The sequence below is a fragment of the Onthophagus taurus genome, chromosome 6, assembly GCF_036711975.1.
Source record: "Onthophagus taurus isolate NC chromosome 6, IU_Otau_3.0, whole genome shotgun sequence".
In the NCBI taxonomy this organism is placed as follows: Eukaryota; Metazoa; Arthropoda; class Insecta; order Coleoptera; family Scarabaeidae; genus Onthophagus; species Onthophagus taurus.
Window position 1 is genome coordinate 28,885,303 of NC_091971.1, and position 27,677 is coordinate 28,912,979.

Here is a 27,677-nt window from a genome sequence, read left to right on the forward strand (position 1 = left end):
ACTTGTTGCGTCTGAAATAATTTAAAGACGGCCTGTAGATTTTTAACACCGTTTTATCTTATCTCTAACATGTAAAAACCATGTTTGTTTATGTGCGTTTGATAAATATATAAAGATACGTATCCCACAAACCCAGGAAATGTTTTGTAACGATAATAAGTAAGCTTAAAAATGGTCTACGACTGCTAATTCTAATAAAAATTATCAGAGAATTAGTCTTGACGAACAACTGAGCAATGAGTCACATTTGTTTTACGAATAAATCAAACCTAAACTAATGAAGTACCGTTAAAAACGTTTAGTCTTCAACGAACCGGACGCGTCGGCGTTACTTAATTTGGCAACTATGTAAATATTCTGTAAATATTGTTTGTTTTATCTAAAATAAATATCTCCAACTGATAATGGAGTAGATTCCTCGACTGTATGTTTTTAATAATACATAGTTAACGTTTTATAAAGATATGAGATGAATTAATTCTTATTTTCTCTGTGTTCCAGTAAACAAAAAGGAACCTAGTTTCGATAAACCTAAATCAGAGACGAGAATACTAAACTGGAAGTGATTTGTGCGGGTGAACCGATCGATACCGAATTTCGCGTTCTGCCGCCCCCTTATAATGGTAACCATTTTAAAGATGACGTGAATGAGATGAACATCGGGAGGTCGCTATGTGTCGCATAAAGCGATGGACTCGTACGATTTGTTCGGGGAAGATGGACCTGGAATGCTGGAGGGTCTGCCCGACCTCGGGAGCAGCGATCACTTCGACCCTACGGTGACGGGAGCGCGAGATGCAACAAACAACTTCGCACAGCCCAATTACCCTCAGGAAACTCCATTGCAGAAACTGGCTTCCTTCGGCGGCACTGACTTCAACAACCATATGGATCCAAACGCTCAAAGTGTCTACGCCCAGCAAGGGTACGGTACTGATCGCCCGATGGGACCGCCCGGTGGCGCTTATCAGCACCAGAGGCAAATGGCTCGACCACCAGTGCCACCACAAGCGGCATCTTCACAGTATCCGGGCTATCAACCTCAGGATAATTCCATGTACTCGATGCCCGATCACCAAATGGGAGGAATGGGAGACACCGCAAGTATGCAAGCGGCTGCAGCCGCTTGGGGACAACACGCTGGATATCCCAGTATGCACCGATACGGACAAATGGCTGGATATAGACAACAAAATATTTCTTACGGTCATCAACAAGACCAACAAAAGCAGCAGTTCCCACCATCGCAACATCCCATGATGCAGCAGCCGCACCAAGCGAGTGGCTACCCCACGATGCAACAAAGACACGCCCCATCGCATTATACCCAAAACACTACTTATCCCGGAGCCACATCGGCTCAGGGCTACGGAAATTATATGCATCAGCGGATGCCACATCATCATGCACCACAATATCCGCAAACCCATCACCAAATGGATATGAACGTTGCGTCGCAAGCTCAGCAGTATAACCACATGACTCATGGACAAAATCTTGCCGGTCATATGCCACAATCTCATCCAACGCATCCACCTCAAACGCACAGCACACCTAGTGCTACTCAGAATCCAATGGCCCATCCGGGAATAGCTTACGGACAACATCAAACGATACAGTCGATGCAACGTCCCATGGACATGCCGCCCAATACGCAACAGTTTGCCGCTAAACACAGCACTGGTCCGATGGGCAACGCTAGCCCTCAATATCGTGCGCCGTTCCCCCAACTGTCTCCTCAAATGTCTCCGAGACCGCAAATGTCTCCAAGGCCACCTGCGCCGCAAATGTCTCCACGACCTGTCATGTCTCCAGCGAAACCAAATTTGTCTCCGCACCCACAAATGCAACAAACAACTCACAGTCCAAGACCTGCTACGAGTCTCACGCCAAAGTCATCGACGACGTCTCCCGCGTCCGTTTCGCAGTACGCTCAGCAGCAGAGTACGTTACAAGCACTTGAACAAATGGTTATGCCCCCGTCTAGCACCACAGCTACGGAATATCCTACGTATCCAAGAAATACGCTAGGACCACCGCCAACGTCTCAAAATCCACTATCTCCTATGAGTATACGATCCGGAATGTCCGATCAACAGCAGCAACAACAACAGCAGTGGGCAACTCAGCAACAACAAAGGTCAACTCATTTGTCTAGTATGAATGGCAGTATGGGTTTATTGGACTCAAGCCAAATTCCAACCAGTCAAGGGATTCCTTCGAATCAAGGAATGCCCACGTCGCAGCAGAATATGGCACAGGTCCAAAGTGTAAATACAGTACCAACGCCTACGATGCAAAATACTCAAAGTATGCACATGTCTTTCTCAACCGATGATTTACGAAGTGATATTAGTAACAAAACTCCGGTACCAATTCCCGAAATGAGTATGTCTCGAGATAATTCGTTACAAAGCCCAATACATTCTCATCAGCAACAATCTACGCAACATTTGATGCAACAGCATCTAACTGATTTAAATCAGGTTCAATCTCCAGCGTCAACTAGCATGCCTGACAAATTACCTAGCAGTACTACAAATACAGATGTTATGAACATCTCAACAAGTATGTCTTTGTCTACGTCTCATCCGCCGACGCCGACGCCATCTTCAACAACGGACGACCATAACACTAATTTGGACAAATGTCTTCCAGTAACTTGCGATTCTATTAAATCATTGGAAGATAGCAACAGTAGCAATTCTTTACAACCGTCGATTCAACAGCAACCGACTCAGAGCCAAAACAGCAACAGCAGTTTTGACTTTAGCAATGTCGCTAGCTTATCGATGTACGCAAACAGTCAAACTCAAAAATCAAATAAATCCGACGAGTTAATGTCTTCAAACGTTCCGTTATATAGTCAGGATAATTCTATGCATTCTGAATCAAGCACGGATAACCAAATTACAACATTGGGTGTTACTCAATCGCAAGTAACGCCCACAAATACTTTTTCTCAAAATCCACAAACACCTTCAACTGTTTCGACTACCCAGTCCCAATCGGATTTAACGTCTCCATTAATAAATTCGACGATGGCACAAAGCCCTACAGCTCAAACCTCTCCGTTAACACCGGTTCAACAACTATCAAGTTCCGCACAAAACCAAGTACAACCAAATTCGGTGAATCAGAACATGACAATGGGTATTTTGGAAAATCAAGGCCAAATTCCACCTTCAACTACTTCCATGAACACATCCACCACTTCCATTAATCAACAAGCACCGGGAAATTTGAACCAACTTGCCCCGAATAATCCATCTTTGGTACCACAAATTGCTCCAACGCCGCATAATCAAATAACAATGCAACATGGAGTACCACCGATGCAAACCAGTGGTAATTTAACACCATTGGGAACCATGACTTCCATACCACCAGCAACTCCTCAACAGACATCTCTTTATGACACAGCTCAAATGATGAATTCAATAGGTCCACCAATACCTCCTCATACAATGAACATTACTCATCAGAGAATGGGATCAATTGGTGCAGGAATAATGCCCACGATTTTACCTAGTCAAGAAATCGGTTATCAACCCCCGATTAGTCATCATCAAGAAAGAGCTGCTTTACAGCAACAGCTACAAGAATTATATTGTATGCCGCCTGGGCAAGAACATCAAGATAAAATTCTTCATTTGCAAGAAAGGTTAAATATTCTCACTCAACATGAAAATACAGAACAATGTAATGGTGGCCCGCAATGTGTTCTTCAAAGTCCATTGTTTACATCTCCAATGATCGATAGTCCTCAAGTATCGAGTACAACAGGAAGAGGTCGAGGAAAAGGAACACCAAGAACTAAGAATAAAAGAGGAAAGAAAGGCGAGAAAACTTTATCGCCAATAAATACAACACAACCAACTATTGATACGACTGTAGTGGCACCTCAGCAATTACCAGTTTCTGAAGACTGTGTAACACCAGGTGCCGGTTTAACAATTCCTTCTGGTGAACTAACAGATATAAATGATCCAGGTACGGATTCGTTTTCAGGTGACGAAACCACCGATAAAGTCAAAAAGAAAACTAGAAAAACAAGGGAATCTAAAAAATTAAAAGAAAAATGTAAAGAACCTAAAGTTCCTAAATCATCAAAAATAACTAGAGAAAAACGTAAGAAAGAATTAAAAGATCCAAGTACACCAAAAAGAAAATACGTTCGTAGAAAAGGAAAAGAAGGTTCATTGGATGATTCTGCTTCTGAAGATAATAACAAATCTTTCGAAGTAACAGAGGAAGTCGAAACTTCCAATATAATAGAGAGCTCTCAAAATGTAGAATCGAGCGAATCTGTACCAGAATCCACTAACGCTGAAGATGATTGCACACCCCAGGCGGATTCTCAAACAACAATGGACGAACACATAGTAACAGAGGGTGAAGGTGATGGTGATAGCAAGAAAGACGAGTACGCATTTGAAGATATTCAATGTGTAGAACCATCTGAAAAGAAAAAGGGAAGAAAATCGAAAAAGGTAGTGGCAAGTAAAGCGAGGAAAAACGCAGCTGCTGGTGGTAAGAAAAAACGTAAAGGTGCGATGGTTGCCGAATCCGATGGTGAAGGTGAAGATTTAGCTACAACTCCACCACCAAGTCCACCGGAAGATGAAAGTTCCACACACAAAAGACGATCCGCCAGAAACACACAAAGAAAGAAATATATCGATGACGTCATGTTGAGATTTTCTGATGATGAATCTCCTGTCCCATCGAAATCTAAGAAAAGCCAACAACCTCCACCAACACCACCTGCAGCAACATCTGCTGGAAGTCCAGTTAATGACACTCCTGTTCAAACAGTCGACAGTGCAAATAAACCCAATTTCGTTTATATTAACACAACGGATGAAGATTCGATGGTGGTGCAACATGTTTTAACATCAAGAATGGCACAAAGAGTGAAGAAAAAGCCGCCCCCTCTTCCACCAGTTGTGGAAGAAAAGAAACCAACAGAAACTGAAACAACTACAGACGAAACAACTAATAAGGAAACCGATAAAGAACCTGACGAAGATGATGAAATTAAAGAAGAACAAGATGATGAAGATAAACCTCCTAACGAAAAGGATGATAAAGAAACGAAAGAGAAAGAATCGGAACCTATAATTCCAGATGTTAAAGAAGAAGAAGAAATGGAGGATGTTGAAGAGTATTATGTTAAGTATAGGAATTTTTCGTACTTACATTGCGAATGGAAAACCGAGGATGAGTTGTATAAAGGCGATAAAAGAATTGCTAATAAAATTAAACGTTTCAAACAAAAACAAGCCCAACAGCTTAATATATTTGAAACTTTAGAAGACGAATTCTTTAATCCAGATTATGTGGAAGTTGATCGCGTTCTTGATATGGCTGAACATGTAGATCCTCAAACACAAGACAAAGTCAAACACTATTTAGTTAAATGGAGATCTTTACAATACGAAGATTGCACTTGGGAATTAGAAGAAGATGTTGACCCGTTAAAAATTCAACAATATTTAAAATTCAATGCGTTGCCAACTAAAGACAAATTCAAACCGAGGAAGAGGCCGAGTCCCGACTCTTGGACAAAACTAGAAAAATCTCCAATATTCAAAGGAGGTAACAGCTTAAGAGAATACCAATTGGAAGGTTTAAATTGGTTGTTATTTTCTTGGTATAATGGAAGGAATTGTATATTAGCGGATGAAATGGGCTTAGGAAAAACCATTCAAAGTTTAACACTATTACACTCAGTTTGTGAGTATGGTATTCGAGGCCCATTTTTAGTAATAGCTCCATTGTCTACAATTCCAAATTGGCAAAGAGAAATAGAGAGTTGGACAGATATGAACGTGATTGTGTATCATGGCTCGGCCGCGAGCAGAAATATGATTCAAGAATACGAAATGTGGTTCAAAAACGATAAAGGTCAACCTATTAAAGATTTAACTAAATTTAACATATTGATTACCACTTTCGAAATTATTGTAACCGATTTCGCAGATTTGAAAGGGTTTAATTGGCGAATATGCGTTATAGATGAAGCGCATCGTTTAAAAAATAGAAATTGTAAATTACTGGAAGGATTGAGACAATTAACTTTGGAGCATAGGGTGTTATTATCAGGGACGCCTTTACAAAACAACGTCAATGAATTATTCTCGTTACTTAATTTCTTGGAACCGAGCCAATTTCCTAGTTCCGAAGCGTTTTTACAAGAATTTGGAGCATTAAAAACCGAGCAGGAAGTAAGCAAATTACAAGTTTTATTGAAACCGATGATGTTGCGACGATTAAAAGAGGACGTTGAAAAATCTTTGGCACCGAAAGAAGAAACGGTCGTCGAAGTTGAATTAACAAATATTCAAAAGAAGTATTACAGAGGTATTTTAGAAAGGAATTTTTCGTTCTTATCAAAAGGAACAACTCACGCCAACATACCTAATTTAATGAACACAATGATGGAGTTGAGAAAATGCTGTATCCACCCTTATCTTTTAAACGGAGCGGAAGATCAAATTCAATACGATTATAAACAACAACACGGAGAAGATATTGACGCTTATTATAAAGCTTTGATTCAATCCAGTGGTAAAATGGTTTTAATAGACAAACTTTTACCGAAATTAAAAGCAAACGGACATCGTGTATTAATTTTTAGTCAAATGGTAAAGTGTTTGGACATTCTTGAAGATTATTTGATGTTTAGAAAGTATCCGTACGAAAGAATTGATGGTAGAATTCGAGGTAATTTACGTCAGGCTGCAATCGATAGATATTCTCGACCCGATTCCGATCGATTCGTCTTTTTATTGTGCACGAAAGCCGGAGGATTAGGTATTAATCTTACTGCCGCTGACACTGTTATCATTTATGACAGCGATTGGAATCCACAAAACGACTTACAAGCTCAAGCTCGCTGTCATCGAATAGGTCAGCAGAAGATGGTTAAGATCTACAGGCTCTTGTGCAGAAACACCTACGAAAGAGAAATGTTCGATAAAGCTTCGTTAAAACTTGGTTTAGATAAAGCCATCTTACAGAGTATGAACACTTCCCAAGGTGGTAAAGATTCGGGTAATCGTCAACTAAGCAAAAAAGAAATTGAAGATTTATTAAAGAAAGGCGCATATGGAGCTTTGTTAGACGAAGAGAAGGAAAGCGAAAAATTTTGCGAAGAAGACATCGATATAATCTTAGCGAGAAGAACGCAAGTTATTACAATGGAATCCGAAAAAGGATCGACATTTTCAAAGGCTACATTCGCAGCAAGTTCAAATCGTTCAGATATTAACATAGACGATCCAGACTTTTGGAATAAATGGGCTAAAAAGGCGGAAATCGATACCACAGAGAAAGACGAAACCGAAGACTTGGTTATTTCAGAACCAAGGAGACGTACTCAAATTAAACGTTACGGACACGACGAAAGCGCCATCGATATGTCCGAACTTGAATCGTCATCTGATTCGGATATTGAAGGCGGGGGCGGATTAGGTTTAAGTAGAAGTAGCAGAAGAAATAAGCATAAAAATAAGAAAAAGCTTTTAGATGATTATGTTCCAAGAGAAGGAGAAAGAGGAGACATTGTTTATGGCAGTTGGGCGAGGAGAGAATGCTTTATGATTGAAAGAGGATTACTTACTTTTGGATGGGGACGTTGGCAGGAAATTTTAACACATTCACAGTTGAGGAAAGGATGGAGGGATCAGGATGTTGAAGACTGTGCAAGAGTTATTGTAAGTTAAATATTAAAATTGTGATTCTCATCTGTCAAAATGACATTTTAATTTCACTTACAGTTAGTCACAAAAGTCTACATACATCAAGTAAATTCACTCATATTATTGAACATTTTGTTTTAAAAATATTTATTACTACCTGAATGTAGACAATTTTGAAACATCATAACTATTTTATCTCACAAGTCTACATACACATGTATAAAACTTGACATTATTAAATTAATCATAGTCAAATACAAACATTTTAATATTTTGTAGGTCCACCTTGCAAATCCAGAACAGCCTGGAGTTGTCTTGGCATAGAAAGAACAAGATTCTCTGTTACATTGACTGGTTTTCAGCCCAATCTTTGTTTAGCCCTAAGCGCTCTGCTGATTTTTTCAAATTGCCTTGCCATATTTCCAAATACCATCCATGATACCATCAATAAAAATCAAATTTTCTAGCTGAGTAGCCGCTATCGAGCCCCAAACCATTACCGACTCTTTACCACATGTTTAACTGTTGGAAGCAAATTTATTACTTTCGTTTCTTGGTTTGCCTTCCGCCAAAGATTTCCTCTTACATCCGATCCGAAAATATTATACTTATTTTCGTCAGTAAACAAAACTGTTTTCCAAAATTCAAAGTTACTTGCAAAATATCTTTTAGCAAATACAATCGTTTTCTGCTTGTTTTGTTGGGAAATCAAAGATTTTCTTCGTGGAACTCGTCCATACTACAAACAGTTTCTGGATGCTTGTTGAAATTCTTCTGCCAGTTGAGGAGCACTTATTCTGGGATTGCTCTGCTGATTTTTTCAAATCGCCTTGCCATATTTCCAAATACCATCCATGATACCATCAATAAAAATCAAATTTCCTAGCTGAGTAGCCGCTATCCAGCCCCAAACCATTACCGACTCTTTACCACATGTTTAACTGTTGGTAGCAAATTTTTTACTTTCGTTTCTTGGTTTTCCTTCCGTCAAAATTTTCCTCTTACATCCGACCCGAAAATATTATACTTATTTTCGTCAGTAAACAAAACTGTTTTCCAAAATTCAAAGTTAGTTGCAAGATATCTTTTAGCAAATGCAATACTTTTCTGCTTGTTTTGTTGGGAAATCAAAGATTTTCTTCGTGGAACTCCTCCATACTACAAACAGTTTTTGGATGCTTGTTGAAATTCTTCTACCAGTTATCGAGCACTTATTCTGGGATTGCTCTGCTGATTTTTCAAATTGCCTTGCAATATTTCCAAATACCATCCATGATACCATCAATAAAAATCAAATTTCCTAACGGAGAAGCCGCCATCGAGCCCCAAACCATTACCGACTCTTTACCATATTATGTTTAACTGTTGGAAACAAATTTTTTGCTTTCGTTTCTTGGTTTGCCTTCCGCCAAAGTTTTCCTCTTACATCCGACCCGAAAATATTATACTTATTTTCGTCAGTAAACAAAACTGTTTTCCAAAATTCAAAGTTAGTTACAAGATATCTTTTAGGAAATTCAATCCTTTTCTGCTTGTTTTGTTGAGAAATCAAAGATTTTCTTCGTGGAACTCGTCCATGCTATAAACAGTTTCTGGATGCTTATTGAAATTCTTCTGCCAGTTGAGGAGCACTTATTCTGGGATTGCTCTGCTGATTTTTTCAAATTGCCTTGCAATATTTCCAAATACCATCCATGATACCATCAATAAAAATCAAATTTCCTAGCTGAGTAGCCGCTATCGAGCCCCAAACCATTACCGACTCTTTACCACATGTTTAACTGTTGGAAGCAAATTTTTTACTTTCGTTTCTTGGTTTGCCTTCCGCCAAAGTTTTCCTCTTACATCCGATCCGAAAATAATATGCTTATTTTCGTCACTAAACAAAATTGTTTTCCAAAATTCAAAGTTAGTTGCAAGATATCTTTTAGCAAATGCAATCCTTTTCTGCTTGTTTTGTTGGGAAATCAAAGATTTTCTTCGTGGAACTCGTCCATACTACAAACAGTTTCTGGATGCTTGTTGAAATTCTTCTGCCAGTGGAGAAGCACTTATTCTGAGATTTTCTTTCAGCCGTTTTGAAATTGTACGGATATCACGTTGATTTAAAACTCTTTGACGACCAATTAAATTAATATTATTTGATGATTTCCTTTCCATTTTATGTCTAATAAATAAAATTCATTTTTGCACTTAAATGGATTTTTATTTAATTTTTCTCAAGCGGTTTCGCTATACATTTACAGCATCTTCAGGCGAGTCATGCGGGTTGGCAACTCGCATGACACATCAATTCTTAACACAATTTTTAATCCTCTTCAATCATAATTCAACAAAATTCTCTGCATGGTTGAATAATACAAATATAAAAAGAAATACCAAATGACTCATTTTATAGGACACGTTTGTAAAAAAATGACGTAATCTCCTGAAGATGCTGTAAATGTATAGCGAAAGCTGTTGAGAGAAAAATTAAATAAGTGCAAAACCGAATTTTATTTATTATAATTAAATTAATAGTTTTTACAAATTTTCATTTAATTATTTGGATTATTGCTCGACTTTTGCCAATTAGTAATTTCACCATATCATTTCCCCTCATTTCTTAACTTTACTATTAAATGGCGAACTATAAATATTAACTAGAAATGTCTGTGTAAGGTCTTTTGTATCTAATGCATAACTGTATGTCGACTTTTGTGAGGCTTTGTGAATTTTTTGCTCTGTCCATGGAGCACTCAATAAACAGAAGTAGTTTTAGATGTAATGCAAAGATGAATTGAACGGTCTTTATTGCGGCTTTACTATTTTAGGTAGTTTAGGTGGTAATCTAATTAATTACGTTTTTAGCTCTTATATTGCTTGCGGTTCTATCGTGGTGATGAAAAGATCCGTTCGTTTATATGGGATTTGATCACTCCCTCGGAGAACGGCGAGCAGAAGATGAGGAACCATCACGGACTTAAGGATCCTGTACCTAGAGGTATCAGAAATAAGAATAAGAAAAAAGGAAAGGATTCCAGACATGCTGCTCTTACAGACCCCAACCATTGGAGCAAGAGTGAAAAGTACGACGGAGACATTTTCTTAGAGAGCAACTACAAGAAACACTTAGGCCGCCATGCAAACAAGTAAGTTATAAGTTCGATCAAAGAAGGAGAAAATGGATTATTTACAGTGATTTTAATTTCAAATGATGACTATCATGCTAATTTAGAGAATATGAAGGTATTCAATGAGAAAAAATATTTCTCAAAACAACTGATTTATCTTAGTTGTTGTTTAGATCATTTTTTATAAGATTTAAAAATAATTTAATATAATTTATTTTCAGGTTATTATTGCGAGTAAGGCTGTTATACTATATTAAACACGAAATAATAGGGGATTTAGTACAACATATAGCAGATGGTGTGAGTGCAAGGTAAGAAATGTTTTATTTATTTTTTTTTTTGAAGAGATAAAGGATTATAGTCGTTGCGATCCATTACATCGGCCAGTTAGGTTATAGAACTGTCTGTTTCTCTTTATTTCAATCAAAATGTTATACGGGAACAGCATCGCTTGACGATTATTAACATTTATATATATTTTTAATTTTTGCATGCTGTGCTTGTGGCAATGCCGGAGCTTCAGCGAAGAATTTGTTTTCTTTTTAGCTAACTTAATTTTTTATACCATTTATTATTAATTTTTTATTGGTGTTTTTATTTTACCATCTAAAACAATTATTAATTTTTTCATTATTAATACGTCATTAGGCTTGTACGCTTGTTTTTTAACACCTTTCATCTCGATCGTTTTGTTTTTTATTAACAAATTCTTCCGATCATTTAAACATTTTTCCTCATTACCCCCTTAAAAAAAAAAATACGGTACGGCACTTGTTACCAAATTTACTGTTTTGATTATAAAATAGGAAAATCTGTACATATTTCTTTTTTTTTCTGGTTAATTTTAGAGAATGTTTCACAACTTCTTATTAATTTTATATTGTTAATGCATTGAAATTCATAAAAAATATATAAAAGAAATTTAGAATTATATTTTAGGATTTAATAAGGAAAATAATAAGACTTTTTACAACGATCTCAAAACATCTCAAGGTAACAATTAAGTTGGTTACAAAAGTGTTTGTTTTTATTTAAAATTACTCATTGATTCTGTGGAAGGCAATGAATTAAACCTATAATTATTTAATTAAAAGAATTGACAAAGCTATATATGTCGCAGGGAAATGATAAAAATAGCGATTTGATCAAATCCCTAAGGTGATATCTCAGTGGGGTGATTTCTCTAAAAAAAACTAAGTGGTTTGATCAACAACAATAATTATTGAAACACAAATTATTTAATCTAAGCTAATTAACATCGTTGATTTGTGTCATCTCGAATTACAAAATACGTTACTTTTTTACAGACACATCTTTTTGTTTTACGTTGTAATTTGGAATCTCTGCAATCTCACGCAGACTTAGGTTAATTTGTGGATCTGTTTCGGTAAAAGTTGTAGTAGGCAAAGGTTTGAAGATTTTTGGATCCAGCCACAAGTCAGCTAGACGAAGCTCATTGCCAATATTCTGTTTCTTTTTACAAGTAAAATAAAATCATATGTCAGAGATTCTACATATTGTATGAAGTTCGAACCTCCATTTACTAGAGCACCATTCAATGATGCTGTGGGTAGTCTTCGACAGAAACTCATTCCAGAGAGTTTACTGAAGTATATTCTAGAGCTAGTAGAGTACTGGTTATCATAGACATATTTTAGTTTGAAGGGAAATTCTACAAGCAATGCGAAGGAAGTTCTGGTGATCATCGTTCAGGTGGTCCAGAAGTTTTTAGACTACCTGAACTCGCAACACTCCATGATCAAATTTATCATGACAACGGAACCTGCCAAACAGTTATCTTTCTTGAATGTTTTGCTCACTACGAAGATAGAATTAGAAACATTGGGTTTAGCTGTCTTGAGAGATGGAGATGTTATTCAGCGTTATGTTGTTGTATATTTTTATTGAAATAGAACTAGAACTAACACTAGACTTAGAAGTAGAAACATTCGGATTCCTTGTTCTTGAGAGAAGCATGGCAAACCCGAATGTTTCTAGTTCTAGGTCTAGTGTTAGTTTTAGTAATAGCGTTAGTTCTAGGTTTAGTTGCTATTCAGTGCTAGGTTGTTGCATATTTTTATTGAACTATAACTAAAACTAACACTTTGACCTGAGTCCTGAGAGACGCACGGCTAAACCCGAATGTTTCTAGGGCTAGGTTGTATATTTTGAACATTTCCATCTTGTTTCTGATGATGCAAATGGATTAATGCTTTCTTCCTTTTGACATAAACAGCATAGAATTTGTGATCCATATCCCCTCTTCTCGTACCGCATTCCCACATATTGAGTGCACTGGATCTTTCCAAATGTCACATAAATGGACTTCAGTAGATTCTATTCCACAAACAATATAACATGCTTTACAGTTGCTGACAGCTGATTCCCTTTTTGATGCAAGTAATACTACAGATGTTTTAATCTGTGTCTTGGTGAGTAAATCAGCTGCCGGTACATCGTGTGATATTGAAGTGTTATTGTTGGTTGATTTAACAATTAATAGATCGTTCAAAGTTGAAGTGTTGTTCTCTAAGATAGCTGCTGGTAAGTCCCCTGGTGTTAAAATAATATCATCATAATATCAATTGAACAAAGTAACAGTCTATAAACCAATTGCTTGTGTCATTGTCAATTAGCCAAACAACAGCTCAACATCTTCCTTTGATCGCTCAACAGATCCTTGAAAACCATACGGGTATGGTTACGCCTACATTTATAATTTTGCACGTTGGCCAAAGGCTAGTTAATTCTTGTATGAAAGCAGTCGTAAATTCACGGCTGTTGTCGCTTTGTGGTATATGAGGACAACCTACATCCAAAAATATTTATAATAACAACGTTGCTACATCATTGCACCTCTTGTTGTAATCAACGGTCGAAAAAAGCTGAATTTCGTAATTTCATCTGTCTTCTTCTTCTTTCTAATATGGATATCCATATTGGTAGGCCATTGCCTGTTTATTACCAACACATTCTGCACAAAAGATGAGGTCCAACATTATCGCCATCGTTTCAGTGGTCTTCACTGTAATCTTTTTTCTTTTGATCATCTTCCTTACTTTTTTATATGTTCCAGAATCTTCGTCTCTATCTCACCCATCTCTATATTTTGCATTGTTGTCTGATATCTTCGTTCCGTATTCTGTCGTGTAGAATATTGCCTTGTATATGTCTTAGGGCCTCTGCACACGAGGTAATACGAAAGCAATAAAAAGTTGCAAAGCGATGTAGGCGATACTTGTGATGTTGGTGATATCGGTGATCTGAGCAATTTTAAACAGTCAACTTGTGCGTTCTATAACGTAAAAATGTCGAGTGCATCAATCGAAGAAGAAATGTTTTATTTGTATCGGTACAGAAGAAACAGAAGAACGAAAAGAAACGAAAGTATTGGGTTCATTCTTTTAACGAGTGAAATATAAGATGTAGGGTGTTCGTGGCAGCGAAAGAACTGCAAGAATGTGATACAAAATTTCTTACATTCTACAGAATGTCAAAAGAGACATATACCGCTCTTGCGGAAATTATTACCCCTCCTCTTTATCACCAAAATACCAACATGAGGGAATGCGTCACTGCTGAAAAAGGGATTTTAATTACATTAAGGTAAATAAAGTAAGGTATAAATAAATATTTATATAAAAAACTTTCAAAAAATAAATATAATATGTACATCTCTATTGGGATTATAACTAATGGTACTGAAAAGCGGTCGTTTCTAGTTGAGGTTCAGCAGTTAAAGGAGGATTATATTCACTACTTGAACTAGAGGGATAGTGTGTTGAACGGAAGCTACCAATTCGAGACGCTGTTTCGGATGGAAATGTTTGAGAAATAGAAGAGTGATTAGGGCTGTAAACATTATCTAACATGGTGCTTGAACAATCTCATTTGAGCATCAGTCGGCAAGATATCGGGAACAATGCTGCTGAAAAAGGCTAAAAGTGCCTTTTCTTCCGTCTTCACATCCATGTGATTTTCGACATCATTTTTAGAAATACAGGATTTTTTTTTTACTAAATTGTTTTCTAGCAGTCGGAAGAATTTCGGGCAGTTGTGGTTCAGGATTATCAGGCTGCTGGCTGACTTCCGACAGAGAATATTATGGTGCTAAAGATGTAGATGCAAGGGATGCTGAAGTTGGTGGTAGTAGTGGTGATAGAAAGGTAGACAAAAAGTCATCATCTTCAGATTTGGGACGTTCAATAGTTTCAGTTTCAAGGACAATTTTCTCGGTTCTTTTAGAACTTTTACATAAATTATTCTCTCTTCAAGTGCTAAACACACCCATAAGTAGCAGAGATGTTAGTAAAAGTGATGACATAGTTAAAGCTGTATGTATATTCCACAACCTCATACGCAAAAGAGAGGGATGTCAATATACATTTCGAAAACTGGAAGAAGTGGAGTCTTCCCTGTGTGGCTCCTACTATAAACATGGTGCATCAGCAGCTTTTGAGGTTATAAACTATTTAGCAAGTTATTTTTTAAAGCCACTAGCGACTTCGTTGCAGGTTGCAAGAATTACTTATATCGCACGCATCTCCAGGATTGCTTTCATATCGCTCCGTTTGTGGATTTCCATTCCTTTCATTAGAAGTGATATTAGAGTAATATAATATGCGGACGGCCTTAGTGTTTTCATTTCGACTGTTCTCATCATTTGAGGAGTCTTGCTTGTATCTGGTCTTGTCTCTGCTGCGTCTTATGCCGTTTCATATATCTTAATTTTGCTTTCGGTATGAAAGTATTTGTTCTTCCAAACAATCTCTCGTAGGCATATCGAAATTCGAGCAGCTTTCATTGTTTGCTCTTTCACTTCGGTAAAAAGATTTCTGCCCTTAAATATTTGAAACGATTCACCTGTTCGGCAGTCTTGGATATTACTAAACATTTGGTCTTCTCAATGTAACCTTTGGAGGTTGTCCTCAAAACCTGCAATAAGGACAGCATTGTCAGAATAGTAGACGACATGGAAGGATTCTAGCAAGGTTTCCTATTATTTTATCCATTATCAAATTAGATATGAAGGTACATGTATATATTTTATTGTCATATGTCCTACTCTGATTTTTGTTTTACATTAGGTGTTACACTGGTCATGGGTGCCAGAGGAGAGGTGTGAGGAAAAGGTCCTGACTTGTTTATTTTATTTTTTCACTAAACTAGTTAAGGGATTTGACCAACTTGAGTTTCCGTGATTTGATCTTGAATTTCTCTGCGACTTATATTCAGTTGGCAATGTTATTATATTTCAAATAGTTTTAAAACACGTGTGAAGCATTCTCTATATGATGTTAAGATATATCTCAATGAAACCAAAAAATAACAATTTTTGTAAATACATAAAGAATACTGCAATATCTATTTCTATATATTTTTTCTCAATTTATATTATTTCTCGGTCTGTTGTAATAATGTGTTAGTAACGACGAAAAAAATACAATGTAATTAGCTCCAAAGTGAGTGAGTAGTCAAAATTTTTACAATTGGCAACGATATCATATCCACAGTGCCCTGCCTATTACCCCTCCCATTACGGAACAATTGCCATGCATTTGGTGGGACTCGGAGTGCGACAGGTCGCTGCTAGTCGGCACGTGGAAGCACGGCTACGAAAGCTATACCGAGATGCGCGCAGACCCAACCCTGTGTTTCCTGTCCCGTTGTGGTCCGCCCTCGGCCCGTGAGCTCCAGTTGGCTTCTTCTAACACGCAAACCTCCGCAACTCCACTGTAAGTAGACAAAAAACAACAAGAAAACCTTTGGACCAATAACCATTATTATTGGGCGAAGAAAATACAAGTTTACGTGAATATGTTGCAATTGAAGCTTTGAGATAGTACCATCACAACACTTTTGATAAACCTCTAGGATAGATTCTAGATTCATTTAAAAAAGAAAAATTCTAGAGTGTTATATCAAGTTTACTAAGATATGTGTTTGCAAATATCTTAATATTTTTTTGCATTTATTATAAGTTTCAAATAATTCGTTATTTATTACTTTGTTTTCTTCATCATTATATTTTGTTAAGCTTGTATTTTTTACAAAACCCTTTAATAATAAAGTTTACAGTATCAATATAAAAATATCTGGACAAATAAGGTGAATACAGGTAACTTTTTCTCCCTATTATTAATTTTTATAGATTTTCAATCACATTTTTTTAGTTTTTGTTCATTCAAGCTTTTTATCGCGCTAATATTTGCTCTAACATTTTACGTATATAAACCATACCTTGTATTTGTCTGCATGTCTTAATGCGGCTCATTCATTTATCAGTTTGGTTTACATTTTATACTTTTTTTATATCAAATTAGTAACGATGACGATCTTGATGATGAAGATACAAACGAAGAGATGAGCGTTAAATCTAAACAAAGAGATTCTGAGCAGAATTCTGAATTTGCCGAACCTTCTCCGGGGCCTTCGGGTTCTTCCGAAACTCAACCGCCTGGCGAAGATATAGACGCGATGGAAGTTGATGATAAGAACCAATGGCCTTCGGTTACCGATCTCAATACTAGATTAAGAAGGGTGATTACTTCTTATCAAAGAAATTATCGAAAAGAAGAACAAAAAACTACGCCTTCCTCAACAAAAAATAAGGTACAAAAAATTGTTAGTAATATTTGTTTATTTTATACATTGTTTTTAAGAGTAGTTTTTGGGATTTTATTTAATATGAATAGATAAAAGTGAGTACTTGCAAATATCTGCATCTGTTTTTCAAATTATCTGTGTATTTTCTTGAATGGAAAACGCCACTTTTTTAATAATTGTTCGTAGATGTTTATATTTGTTTTACTATTTATCATGTTTTTTAAAAAATTATTTAAAGCACAATGAGAATCTCTTTTATGGTATTTTTGCTATCAAATTAATCATCGTGCTTTAAAACCGAATCAAATCATAAATTCCATTTGTGCACTTACGTGCATGAGTGTTCCCCCCTTTTTTTACTTGGCTGTTTGGGTAGAATGTAGTTTGCACTGTGCAGCCGCCCATTGAGTCCGCCCTTACCAATCCGTTGGCCGCCCTCGCCCAAGTTTCCCATCAGCTGGAACGTGGAGGAGACATGTCGCAATTGGGTCTACCTGGATGGGATATTCAACAATTGGCTTTCTACTTACTGGTTAGTAACAAACATTTTTCAAATGCTTTTTGTTTCTTTTCGTCGTTATTTTTGTTTTGAGTTGGTGTCTTATTTTCTTATTATAAATGTTCCACTCATCATGTTTCATCTTCCTGTTTGTGTCATGGGTAAATTTGAAATTTTAATTAGTTTGACGCATTGTGGATAAATTACAAAAGAATTATGATGAATTAAATAAAAATTGTAGATAAGGGCTTGAACATTTACAAAATGCGATAAATTACGATGATTCCACAATGTATTTCATTTATTCTTTACGTCTGATAATGTTGTATGTATTTAAATAAATATTAAATGGGGGTTTATAGTAAAAATATGATTATCATCAAAATCCAGGTAAGTACATTCATATTTTTATTTATTTTCCATTATTGAATGAGGATTCTTGAAAGGATTAAATAAAATTTGGGGCTAACAAAATTGAGTTTGGGTTTATTTTATTTCCATAAATAATCCAACCAAGCGGTAATAAAATCAGTCTTTACGAATGAACGGACCAAAGCAGTTAAATCAGTTTTTTGTCCAAGTCAGAAATTTATGGGTTTAGCGAAAACGTTCTTGTTATTCAGTTCTTTTTGGAGCACTTTGCGCAAGTTCAAGTCAAAATTTAAAACATCATTTTTACACAAACCTATTGATTATAACTTCTAAATAATTACAATCTTTTTGTATACTTTAACTCTAAATAAAACGAGTTGAATCACAATCTATAAATACCAAAGTAATTTGTTTTAAGTCCAAAATAAAACCCATGTTACAAAAATTGCTTAGAAAGTTAACTTAAAAATTTATACGCTTTATATGTTTTTTTAACGTCATCTTGTCTTCATTCTACTAACAAATCATGCCCGTTTAACATTTCGAATTTGATGCTGACAATTCCAGAAGATGGAAAAACAACAGCTCGAGGCGCAAAAGCGCGAGAAAGAACGACCGCCTCTATCCAAAAGATGGACGCGCCGCGAAGAAGCTGATTTCTTCAGGGTTGCTTCATCGTACGGCGTGATTTATAATCGAAAGAAAAAAAGTTACGATTGGATCAAATTCAAACAACTTTCAAAGCTTGAGAAGAAAACCGACGAGGAATTAACGGAGTATTATAAAAGTTTTGCGATAATGTGCAAAAAACAGACCGGGTTAAAATCGGAAGATGAAAATTATGACAACACCATTCAACATATCAGCGAAGAAAAGGCGAGGAGGACACTGGAACGATTAGAACTACTTTCAAGGATTCGCGAAGAAGTTATCACAAGCCCCGAATTGGATGAGTGCCTTCAGGTTTGTTTATCATCAGCAGATATGCCCGATTGGTGGATTCCCGGAAAACACGATAAAGATTTATTATTAGGTGTTGCAAAGTAAGTTTTAAAATAAATTAATTCATCTAGAACCTAACGATATTTTTAATTTAGACACGGACTTGGTAGAACTGATTATTACATTTTAAACGACCCCGATTTCTGCTTCCACGAAATCTTAAGAAAAAAAGTAACATCAGAGTCTCATTCTCAAGAACACAAAGACGCTATAAAAATAGAAAGCACCGAAGATATCCTCAAATTTGATAAAAATGAGATTTTAGTAAAGCTCGAAAAAGGCGAGGGAACCTTGAAAATAGAAAAGGTCGGTGTTAAAAAGGAAGAAAAGCTCGAAGAAAAAGATAAAGACGAATCTAAACAAGAATCGTCCCCGGTAAAAACAGAAACAATTAAATCAGAGAATCCAGAAGAAGAAAAAGCAATTGAGGAGAAAGAACCGGATGAAAACGAAAAGAAAGATCTTGATGATAAAGAAACGGAGGGAATTGTCGATAAACCCGAAGAAGATGTCGAAAAACTCGAAGATAAAGAAGAATCAAAAGAAGAATCAATAGAATCGACCCCCGAAAAAGAGAACCCCCAAAAAGAAAACCCCGAAAATTCTGACATTAAAGAAGAAGACAAATCAAAAGAAAAAGACGAAAAATCATCTACAAAAGAAGAACCAACGAAAGATAACGATATCTGCTCGAAACAAGCCGCGGAATTAAAAGCAATGTTCCCCGACTTAGAAGTAATTCAACCACTTTCAAGACTTTCCCAAATCGATACTTTTGTACTTCAAAAAGATCCCCATAAAAGCGGTAGTGATGCTTTGGATTTCAGTGAAACAACTGTAGCAAAACTTTTTAACAACGCCGTGAAATGGCCGAAAGAATTCGCTATACAAGTGCGGCTTCAACACATCATTTACGCCCTTGAATCCAAAGAATGGCCGGTTTCAAAAACGTTTTCAGCTTATGCTAGTGGAATCGGAAATGAATTTGACATTCCCATTCATGAAATTCCGAATGAAACCCCAAAACGGGATAGTTCGACTCCAATGACAACCGGAACAGATACCGAAGTTATTACAATAACTACTGATAGTTTGAATAGAAGTAATGCTGCAAAGAAACGGGGGAAAAGACATATCGCGATTGATGTTGAAACTGACAGGGCGAAGTTGCACGCGTTGTTGAATAACACCCATGGGTTGCAAAATCCTATGTTAAAACATGGTTGGGGCGATAACGATGATAGTGAAGATTCTAGGAGATCAACTCCGATTTCTAATACGATGCAACCACCTCCCGCGCATCAACATAGTTCTTCTACGGCTTCGAGGTTATTACATTTTGATCCTAAATATCCTATTGCTAAAACTATTGGGCAAACAACGGTTATTCCGGGTACAAGTAGTACTTTAACGCCGATTGACTTAAGTTCAGGGTAAGAAAACATCATTAATTTTTTATTTTGAAAATAAAATTTGATATGTAATATAATTAAAATGTTTTGGTGATGTATAGGCTTGGAAAATCTACGTCTATGGATTGCTCGAAATCTTCGATGCAAGATATGCAAAATGAAGTTCAAGACTTTTCAATGCCATCTAAAAAGCAACATTTACAAACTGCGGCTTCTACATCAATTATTTCGTCAAAAGCTACCAATAAACTCGATGATACTTTGTCGAAATTAATGAAAAGAAAAAATTGCGTAAGTTTTTTTTAATTAAATTTTTTTTTATTTGACTATCATATATATAGTTGAGTTAAAACTTTAAAAAATCAGATAAGATGACTTGTTAATAATAACTTAATACTGTAAAATTTTGATAAACATTATGCACATATAGTTTCTAGTTAATATTGAATTCCAGTTATTTCAAGGAAATGCTGTTTAAGTTTTCTAGGAATTTTAGCTCAATTATATCGTACCAAATAAACATATTTAGCAAACATTTAAAGGAGCACATTTTATGCTCTAATTTGGAACAAATCTTTAAAAAATTGATTATTCTTACATTTTTTTAGATGTTTACCCTCGAAAGTTGACAAATTTGTTGTACAATGTACAAAAATAATACTTTTAGATATTTTATCTTCTTACCAACTTTGATGAAATGATGATTATTGCATTTTTAGTGGTTTGTGTTAACTTATTTCAGCCAAAACCACTCTATTCCAGGTTTTGGAAACAAAAACCATTTCATTTTATATTAAACGAATCTAAATATTAGTCCCAGTCTCAAATATAATTTTCTGGGAGTATGCAACTACGTAAATCTTCTAGATTTATTAAGCTAAGTTTCTATACAAAACTGATTTTTTTAAATACAGGGGAAATGTAATATTTCATTATGTCTTATAGAAGAAATGTTAATACTTCAAGAGCGTCATATAATGAGTGTTATAACTAGGGATAAGATGTTAATAATAACTTAATACTGTAAAATTTTGATAAACATTATGCACATACAGTTTGTAGTTAATATTGAATTCCAGTTATTTCAAGAAAATGCTGTTTAAGTTTTCTAGGAATTTTAGCTCAATTATATCGTACCAAATAAACACATTTAGCAAACATTTAAAGGAGCACATTTTATGCTCTAATTTGAAACAAAATCTTTAAAAAATTGATTATTCTTACATTTTTTAGATGTTTTCCCTCTAAAATTGATAAATTTGTTGTACAATCACTTTATAACAAAATAATGTTTTCTTTGTAGATTTCTAAATGATTACAGTGTACAAAAATAATACTTTTAGATATTTTATCTTCTTACCAACATTGATGAAATGATGATTATTGCATTTTTAGTGGTTTGTGTTAACTTATTTCAGCCAAAACCACTCTATTCCAGGTTTTGGAAACAAAAACCATTTCATTTTATATTAAACGAATCTAAATATTATTCCCAGTCTCAGATATAATTTTCTGGGAATATGCAACTATGTAAATCTTCTAGATTTATTAAGCTAAGTTTCTATAAAAAACTGAATTTTTTAAATACAGGGGAAATGTAATATTGCATCATGTCTTATAGAAGAAATGTTAATAGTTCAAGAGCGTCATATAATGAGTGTTATAACTAGAGATAAGATGTTAATAATAACTTAATACTATAAAATTTTAGCTCAATTATATCGTACCAAATAAACACATTTAACAAACATTTAAGGGAGCACATTTTATGCTCTAATTTGGAACGAATCTTTAAAAAATTGATTATTCTTACATTTTTTTAGATGTTTTCCCTCTAAAATTGATAAATGTGTTGTACAATCACTTTATAATAAAATAATGTTTTCTTTGTAGATTTCTAAATGATTACAATGTACAAAAATAATACTTTTAGATATTTTATCTTCTTACCAACTTTGATGAAATGATGATTTTGTTAATTATTGCATTATTAATTGTTTGTTAGAACTTATTTCAGCCAAAACCACTCTATTCCAGGTTTTGGAAACAAAAACCATTTCATTTTATATTAAACGAATCTAAATATTATTATAGTCTCAGATATAATTTTCTGGGAATATGCAACTATGTAAATCTTCTAGATTTATTAAGCTAAGTTTCTATAAAAAACTAAATTTTTTAAATACAGGGGAAATGTAATATTTCATTATGTCTTATAGAAGAAATGTTAATAGTTCAAGAGCGTCATATAATGAGTGTTATAACTAGGGCAACCAAAAATATGCTCCAAAAATGTTAATTTAAGCTCTTAAAAAAATGTTCTATAAAAATGAAAACATCCTGTTTAAGTATGAAAATATGCTCTATAAAAAATTTGAATTAAATATTAAATCTTTTAAATCTAAGTTAGGTTAAACAAAGTAAATGAAAAATGAGTTCTATTTATATACACGAAATATTTATCAGTTCAACTTAAAAATCTAAAAGAGAATTAGAAAATATTGAAGAAAAGACAAATAGAAAATAAAACGGAAACACATTTATAATAAATAACAAAGATTCCTTCATAAAACATTCTTATACATTGAAAAACTTCGTTCTACTTCCACTTAAGTTATAGGTGAAAATTTAAATGACTAACAGTGTATTAATTGTTATTGAAAAACATTGATTTTTTGTAATAACCATAGCCATTTTTTTCTTTACTAAGTTAGCAGCTTCACTGTTTATGTCATTAATTAAGTCCTGAGCTTGTGTCACTATCTCAACCTGTGCAGAAAGCGGGAGTCCAGCTGTTTCCAATGTTTTTATTGATGCGCTAAAGCAGCCATAATTTGATGCAATGAAAATCAATCATTTAGTAGTTTCTTAGAAATTTTGATTGATGCCGCGTCCTCTTCATCCAATGGAGTATTTCTCAACTTTTCAACGAAATGCCCACTTTATTAGGTTCGCTTTATTTATCACCCCCTATACTTGTTCCATGCAAGAATGAAAACTGCCGATTTTCGACGTTACTTTCTGAGTTGACTGCACATATAGGTTAATGTGAAAGAGTCAGTGTAAAAAAATTAAATTTAAAACCAACAAAAATAAATCTTTATTCTACTTTTACCATAAAAGTATAAAAAAGGATACCTGAATTACATTGAAAGTTTTAATGAGAACTTTGAGGTTGATAATTTTTACATAACTTAGTAATATTAGTTCCTATATTCGTATAAAATTGATTCAATGATCATCGTGATATTAATTAAAATAGAAAGAATTAAATAAAATTCGTGTAACGTAAATAATGTAGTGGTCTTCCTCAGGCACAATTACAATAACAAAAAATGTATTAGAAGAAACAGAACAATCCAGAAATTACCCTAAATAAATATTATGATCTAACAATATAAAAGTAAAAAACATAAATTACCGTCAGAGCGCAATTTAAATATTGAATGACATCAATTTCTTTAGGATGAATGATCTTGACTCAAAGTTGGTCTAAAAATCAATACAAAATGGTCAATTGTACAAATAGCGTATTAACAATAATTATCTGTTAAAGAATATTTAAAAATCAATAAGTTGTATGTCGGAAAATAAAATAAACGGCTATGTTAACATATCAAAAACATGGAAAAATCACGAACTTAACAACAAAATACAACAAATCGAAAATGAATACTCTTCACACAAAAGGACGAGATAGACTAGTTTCGATAAAGAATTATTGAAGAGAGAATAAAGGCGATATCTCATTCTAGAAAGCGGAAACATGTTGTATCTATTCTATAATTTAAATTCTATTTCTTATCTATATCTATAAATATGAAACATCTATCAATAGATTATATGGCAAAATCACTTATTGCATGTATTTGATGAAAAACCTATAATTATTAGCATCCGCTAGGTCGTTCATAAGACAATTATTGTTGTTATTCTTATATATAAAGTATTCCTCAAATAGATCACGTTTTTTCGATTTTTTTACATTTTTCAACAGACTCACATTATTAATATTTGTAGTATGGTTAGGTATTAAGTTTTAAATGCTTAAAACAGTTTTAATTTCAGAAGTGAACTGCAGGTTATTAATATTATTAAAAATATTATTTAATGCTGAAAGTTTTGCTGCATTACCTTCAAAAATGGTAAAGATATCATTTTGTTATAAACTTATATTTATCTAAGAAAAGCTTGTTTTCGAAATGATTGACATAAATATCAGCTATGAGATACACCTGAGATGGGCGACCCATAGGGAGACCATCTTTAATTTGGTAATAATTATTATTAAAAATGAAAACGTTGAATGAACCATTTTAAGTAACCTAGAGAAACGTGTTATATTATCTTCTTCTAGATCTAATGAATTTTGGTTCTTAAGAAGAAATTTCTCAATTATGGAAATGAAAATTTATCTATTGGGATATTAGTATACAGATTTTTGATGTCATATGATATAAGTATACTATTTTGGGATTATGATATATTTTTTATTTTATTGATGAGGTCTATAGAATTTTTGATATTATAACAAATGGTTATTAAAGACTTTGAACAAAAACCTTTGAATGCGTTTCGCGATTCTGTTAGTAGGGTTATTATTATTCCCAATAATTGGTCTAATGCTATTGTCTGTTTATATTGTTATTATTATTTATTGAATTAAAACCAGTTATATCAAGCCTCGACATCATATTATGGTTATCCTTAACAAATTTCTTAAGTTTATTACGAAATGGTATGGTTGGGTTGTTCTTAATTTTATTGATATTATTCTCTTTGAAGAATTGCAAAGTTTTTCCAATATATGTATCGGTCTCCAATACCACTAGGCCGGCATTTTTGTCTCCAAAAGTTATCGTAATATTGTTATCTTTGATTTTATTTTTGATGATATTAATTTGTTTTTTAATGGAGTGTGAAAAGTTAGTGCTATTATTATGTTTGTCCAAACTAGAAATAATATTATGATTACTTACAAAAATATCTTTGATTATAGAGCTTTTAATCAATTGTGATTCCATATTAATAGCAAAGTCAACAGATTTGGTGTTAAAGGGTAAAAAAAATTTATGTCCCAGATCCAGAATTTCGGTTTCTTTATCTGTAAAAAGTGTATTGGTGAAATTAGTGAAACGCGGAGGAAATTTAATATCATTCAAATTGCTCAGGTCAACGAAAAAAATCGGTTTAACTTTTTTAAGTCTATTAATAGTGTAGAATTTTCTACATGTTTATCATTATCGAAAGTGGGGGCAGCGAACAATGTATCCGATTATTTGCCTTTATAAAATTTAATTTATTACCGTTATTCCTTTTTGTTATGAAATTCTTTGTATTATTCTTTTCATTAATTAACCTATCGAGTTTGTTCTTTTTTATTTTCTTACTTCTAATTGCCTTGAAGTATATTTCTTCATGAAATTTGTTTAAGATAAATTCATGTTCAATGTAGTGAAGGAAATTTTGTATTCTTCTATGTATGAATTTAAGAATAGGTCGATGTTGGAGAGCTTCCTATAAAGGATTCAAATATTTTTCTTGACGAGTTTTTTCTCCATTTCGAACGGTTGTGATTTGAATGGTTTTGGTACTTTTATTCTGAAACATTTAGGAGTGACTCCAAGTTTGGTAGCTGTATGTAAGAAATTGATGTTGTCCAATGTTCTTTCTCTTCTTAACATATTGTTACGCTGTGTATTTCGCAAACTCACAGCCACAGACGTAATATTTCCCAAACATTCATGCAACTCTACTGAACATAAACAGGCATCATTTCGTTTTCTTTTCAATAGATTACAACAAGTACCGTTAAATGATTCCAATTATCTCACAGAACGCCATAAAATTGTAAAAATCGGTTTGAATAATGAATAGAACATCAAAGACTTACAGGACATTCATAACGTGTATATATAACGTGTAATATATCCGCACTTTAAGAAAAGCGTTAAATATATAACATTACCATTCGTCTAAAAATCAGGAAAAATCTTGGTAAAGTTGACATTGTCCCAGTTTTCTCATCGAATTCAAAAATATCTAAACATTTGTTAAATAATAAACATAAATTTGATAATACGTTATTGAACGGTGTATATATGTAGGACTGCTGGGGAAATAAATAAAAAAAACACGCACTCAATAACTGTAATTATAATGTTATTAAAAAAGAATAAAAACAAAACAAAACCAGGTAATGTCTTTTGTAACTATGAACATGTTTTATACATTTCAACAGTTATGGTCTCTGATATTTCTGATATTTCGATTCACAAACGTCTTCTTCTCTTAGCTGCGACCGACTGACTCACACTGACTCACAGGCCTATCTCTCGTCCACTCCTTAACCGACGACAGCCGACACTTCCCGATTCCATTCCCACATCTCGTCCATCCTGACTGACATTCGCCTCGAATGTATCTTCATCTGGACTGTCATTTTCTCCAAATGCGTCTTCATCCGGATTGATACTGACCCAAGGTTTCATGTTGTCTACACTCGTAGTAGTCTTCCGTGGTCCTGCATGATCTCCAATCTTGTCTACTTCATACCGGTCTGGACCTATCTTCTTAACGACACGATAAGGACCTAGGAACTTTGGCAGTAACTTTGACGTATTCTGGAATTGTGTCCTCTTGATGGCCACCCATTCTCCTTCTTCATAATTCCTTGCTAGTTTTCGTTTCTTATTATAGGTTTTCATATTTTCATCTTGAACTTTTTTCATTTGCTCTTTCGCTTGTATTTGCATGTGTTCTCTCTCTTTCACAAATGAGTTTATGATTTCTTCTTCTACCATCTCTTTCAACTTTATTTGGTCTTTTCTTTTCATTTCTACTCCAAAAAGTAATTCAAATGGGGTTCGACCAATACTCCGGTGATATGTACTATTGAGGATTTCTTGCAACTTTCTAACATGTCGAAACCAATTTTCAGGTTGTTCGATGCATAATTTGGTTAACG

At 34.4% G+C, this 27,677-nt stretch overlaps 1 protein-coding gene across 13 annotated transcripts in view; it reads left to right on the forward strand.

Moving 5' to 3' along the window:
- The first annotated feature begins 600 nt into the window (after nt 1–600).
- Nucleotides 601–27,677, forward strand: part of LOC111415955 (chromodomain helicase DNA binding protein kismet) — a 44,221-nt gene continuing 17,144 nt past the window's right edge. The window contains exons 1-10 of one of the 13 annotated variants that reach the window (XM_071196439.1): nt 601–7,721; nt 10,557–10,689; nt 10,747–10,837; nt 11,041–11,130; nt 16,333–16,554; nt 17,143–17,443; nt 17,802–17,957; nt 18,864–19,339; nt 19,394–20,731; nt 20,812–21,001. In XM_071196439.1, the coding sequence (XP_071052540.1) occupies nt 690–7,721; nt 10,557–10,689; nt 10,747–10,837; nt 11,041–11,130; nt 16,333–16,554; nt 17,143–17,443; nt 17,802–17,957; nt 18,864–19,339; nt 19,394–20,731; nt 20,812–21,001 (10,029 nt within the window). In that variant the 5' untranslated portion in view covers nt 601–689. Of the gene's footprint in view, nt 7,722–10,556; nt 10,838–11,040; nt 11,131–16,332; nt 16,555–17,142; nt 17,444–17,801; nt 17,958–18,863; nt 19,340–19,393; nt 20,732–20,811; nt 21,002–27,677 lie in introns of all 13 variants that reach the window. The other 12 variants (XM_071196437.1, XM_071196438.1, XM_023047851.2 and 9 more) reach the window with 12 other exon arrangements.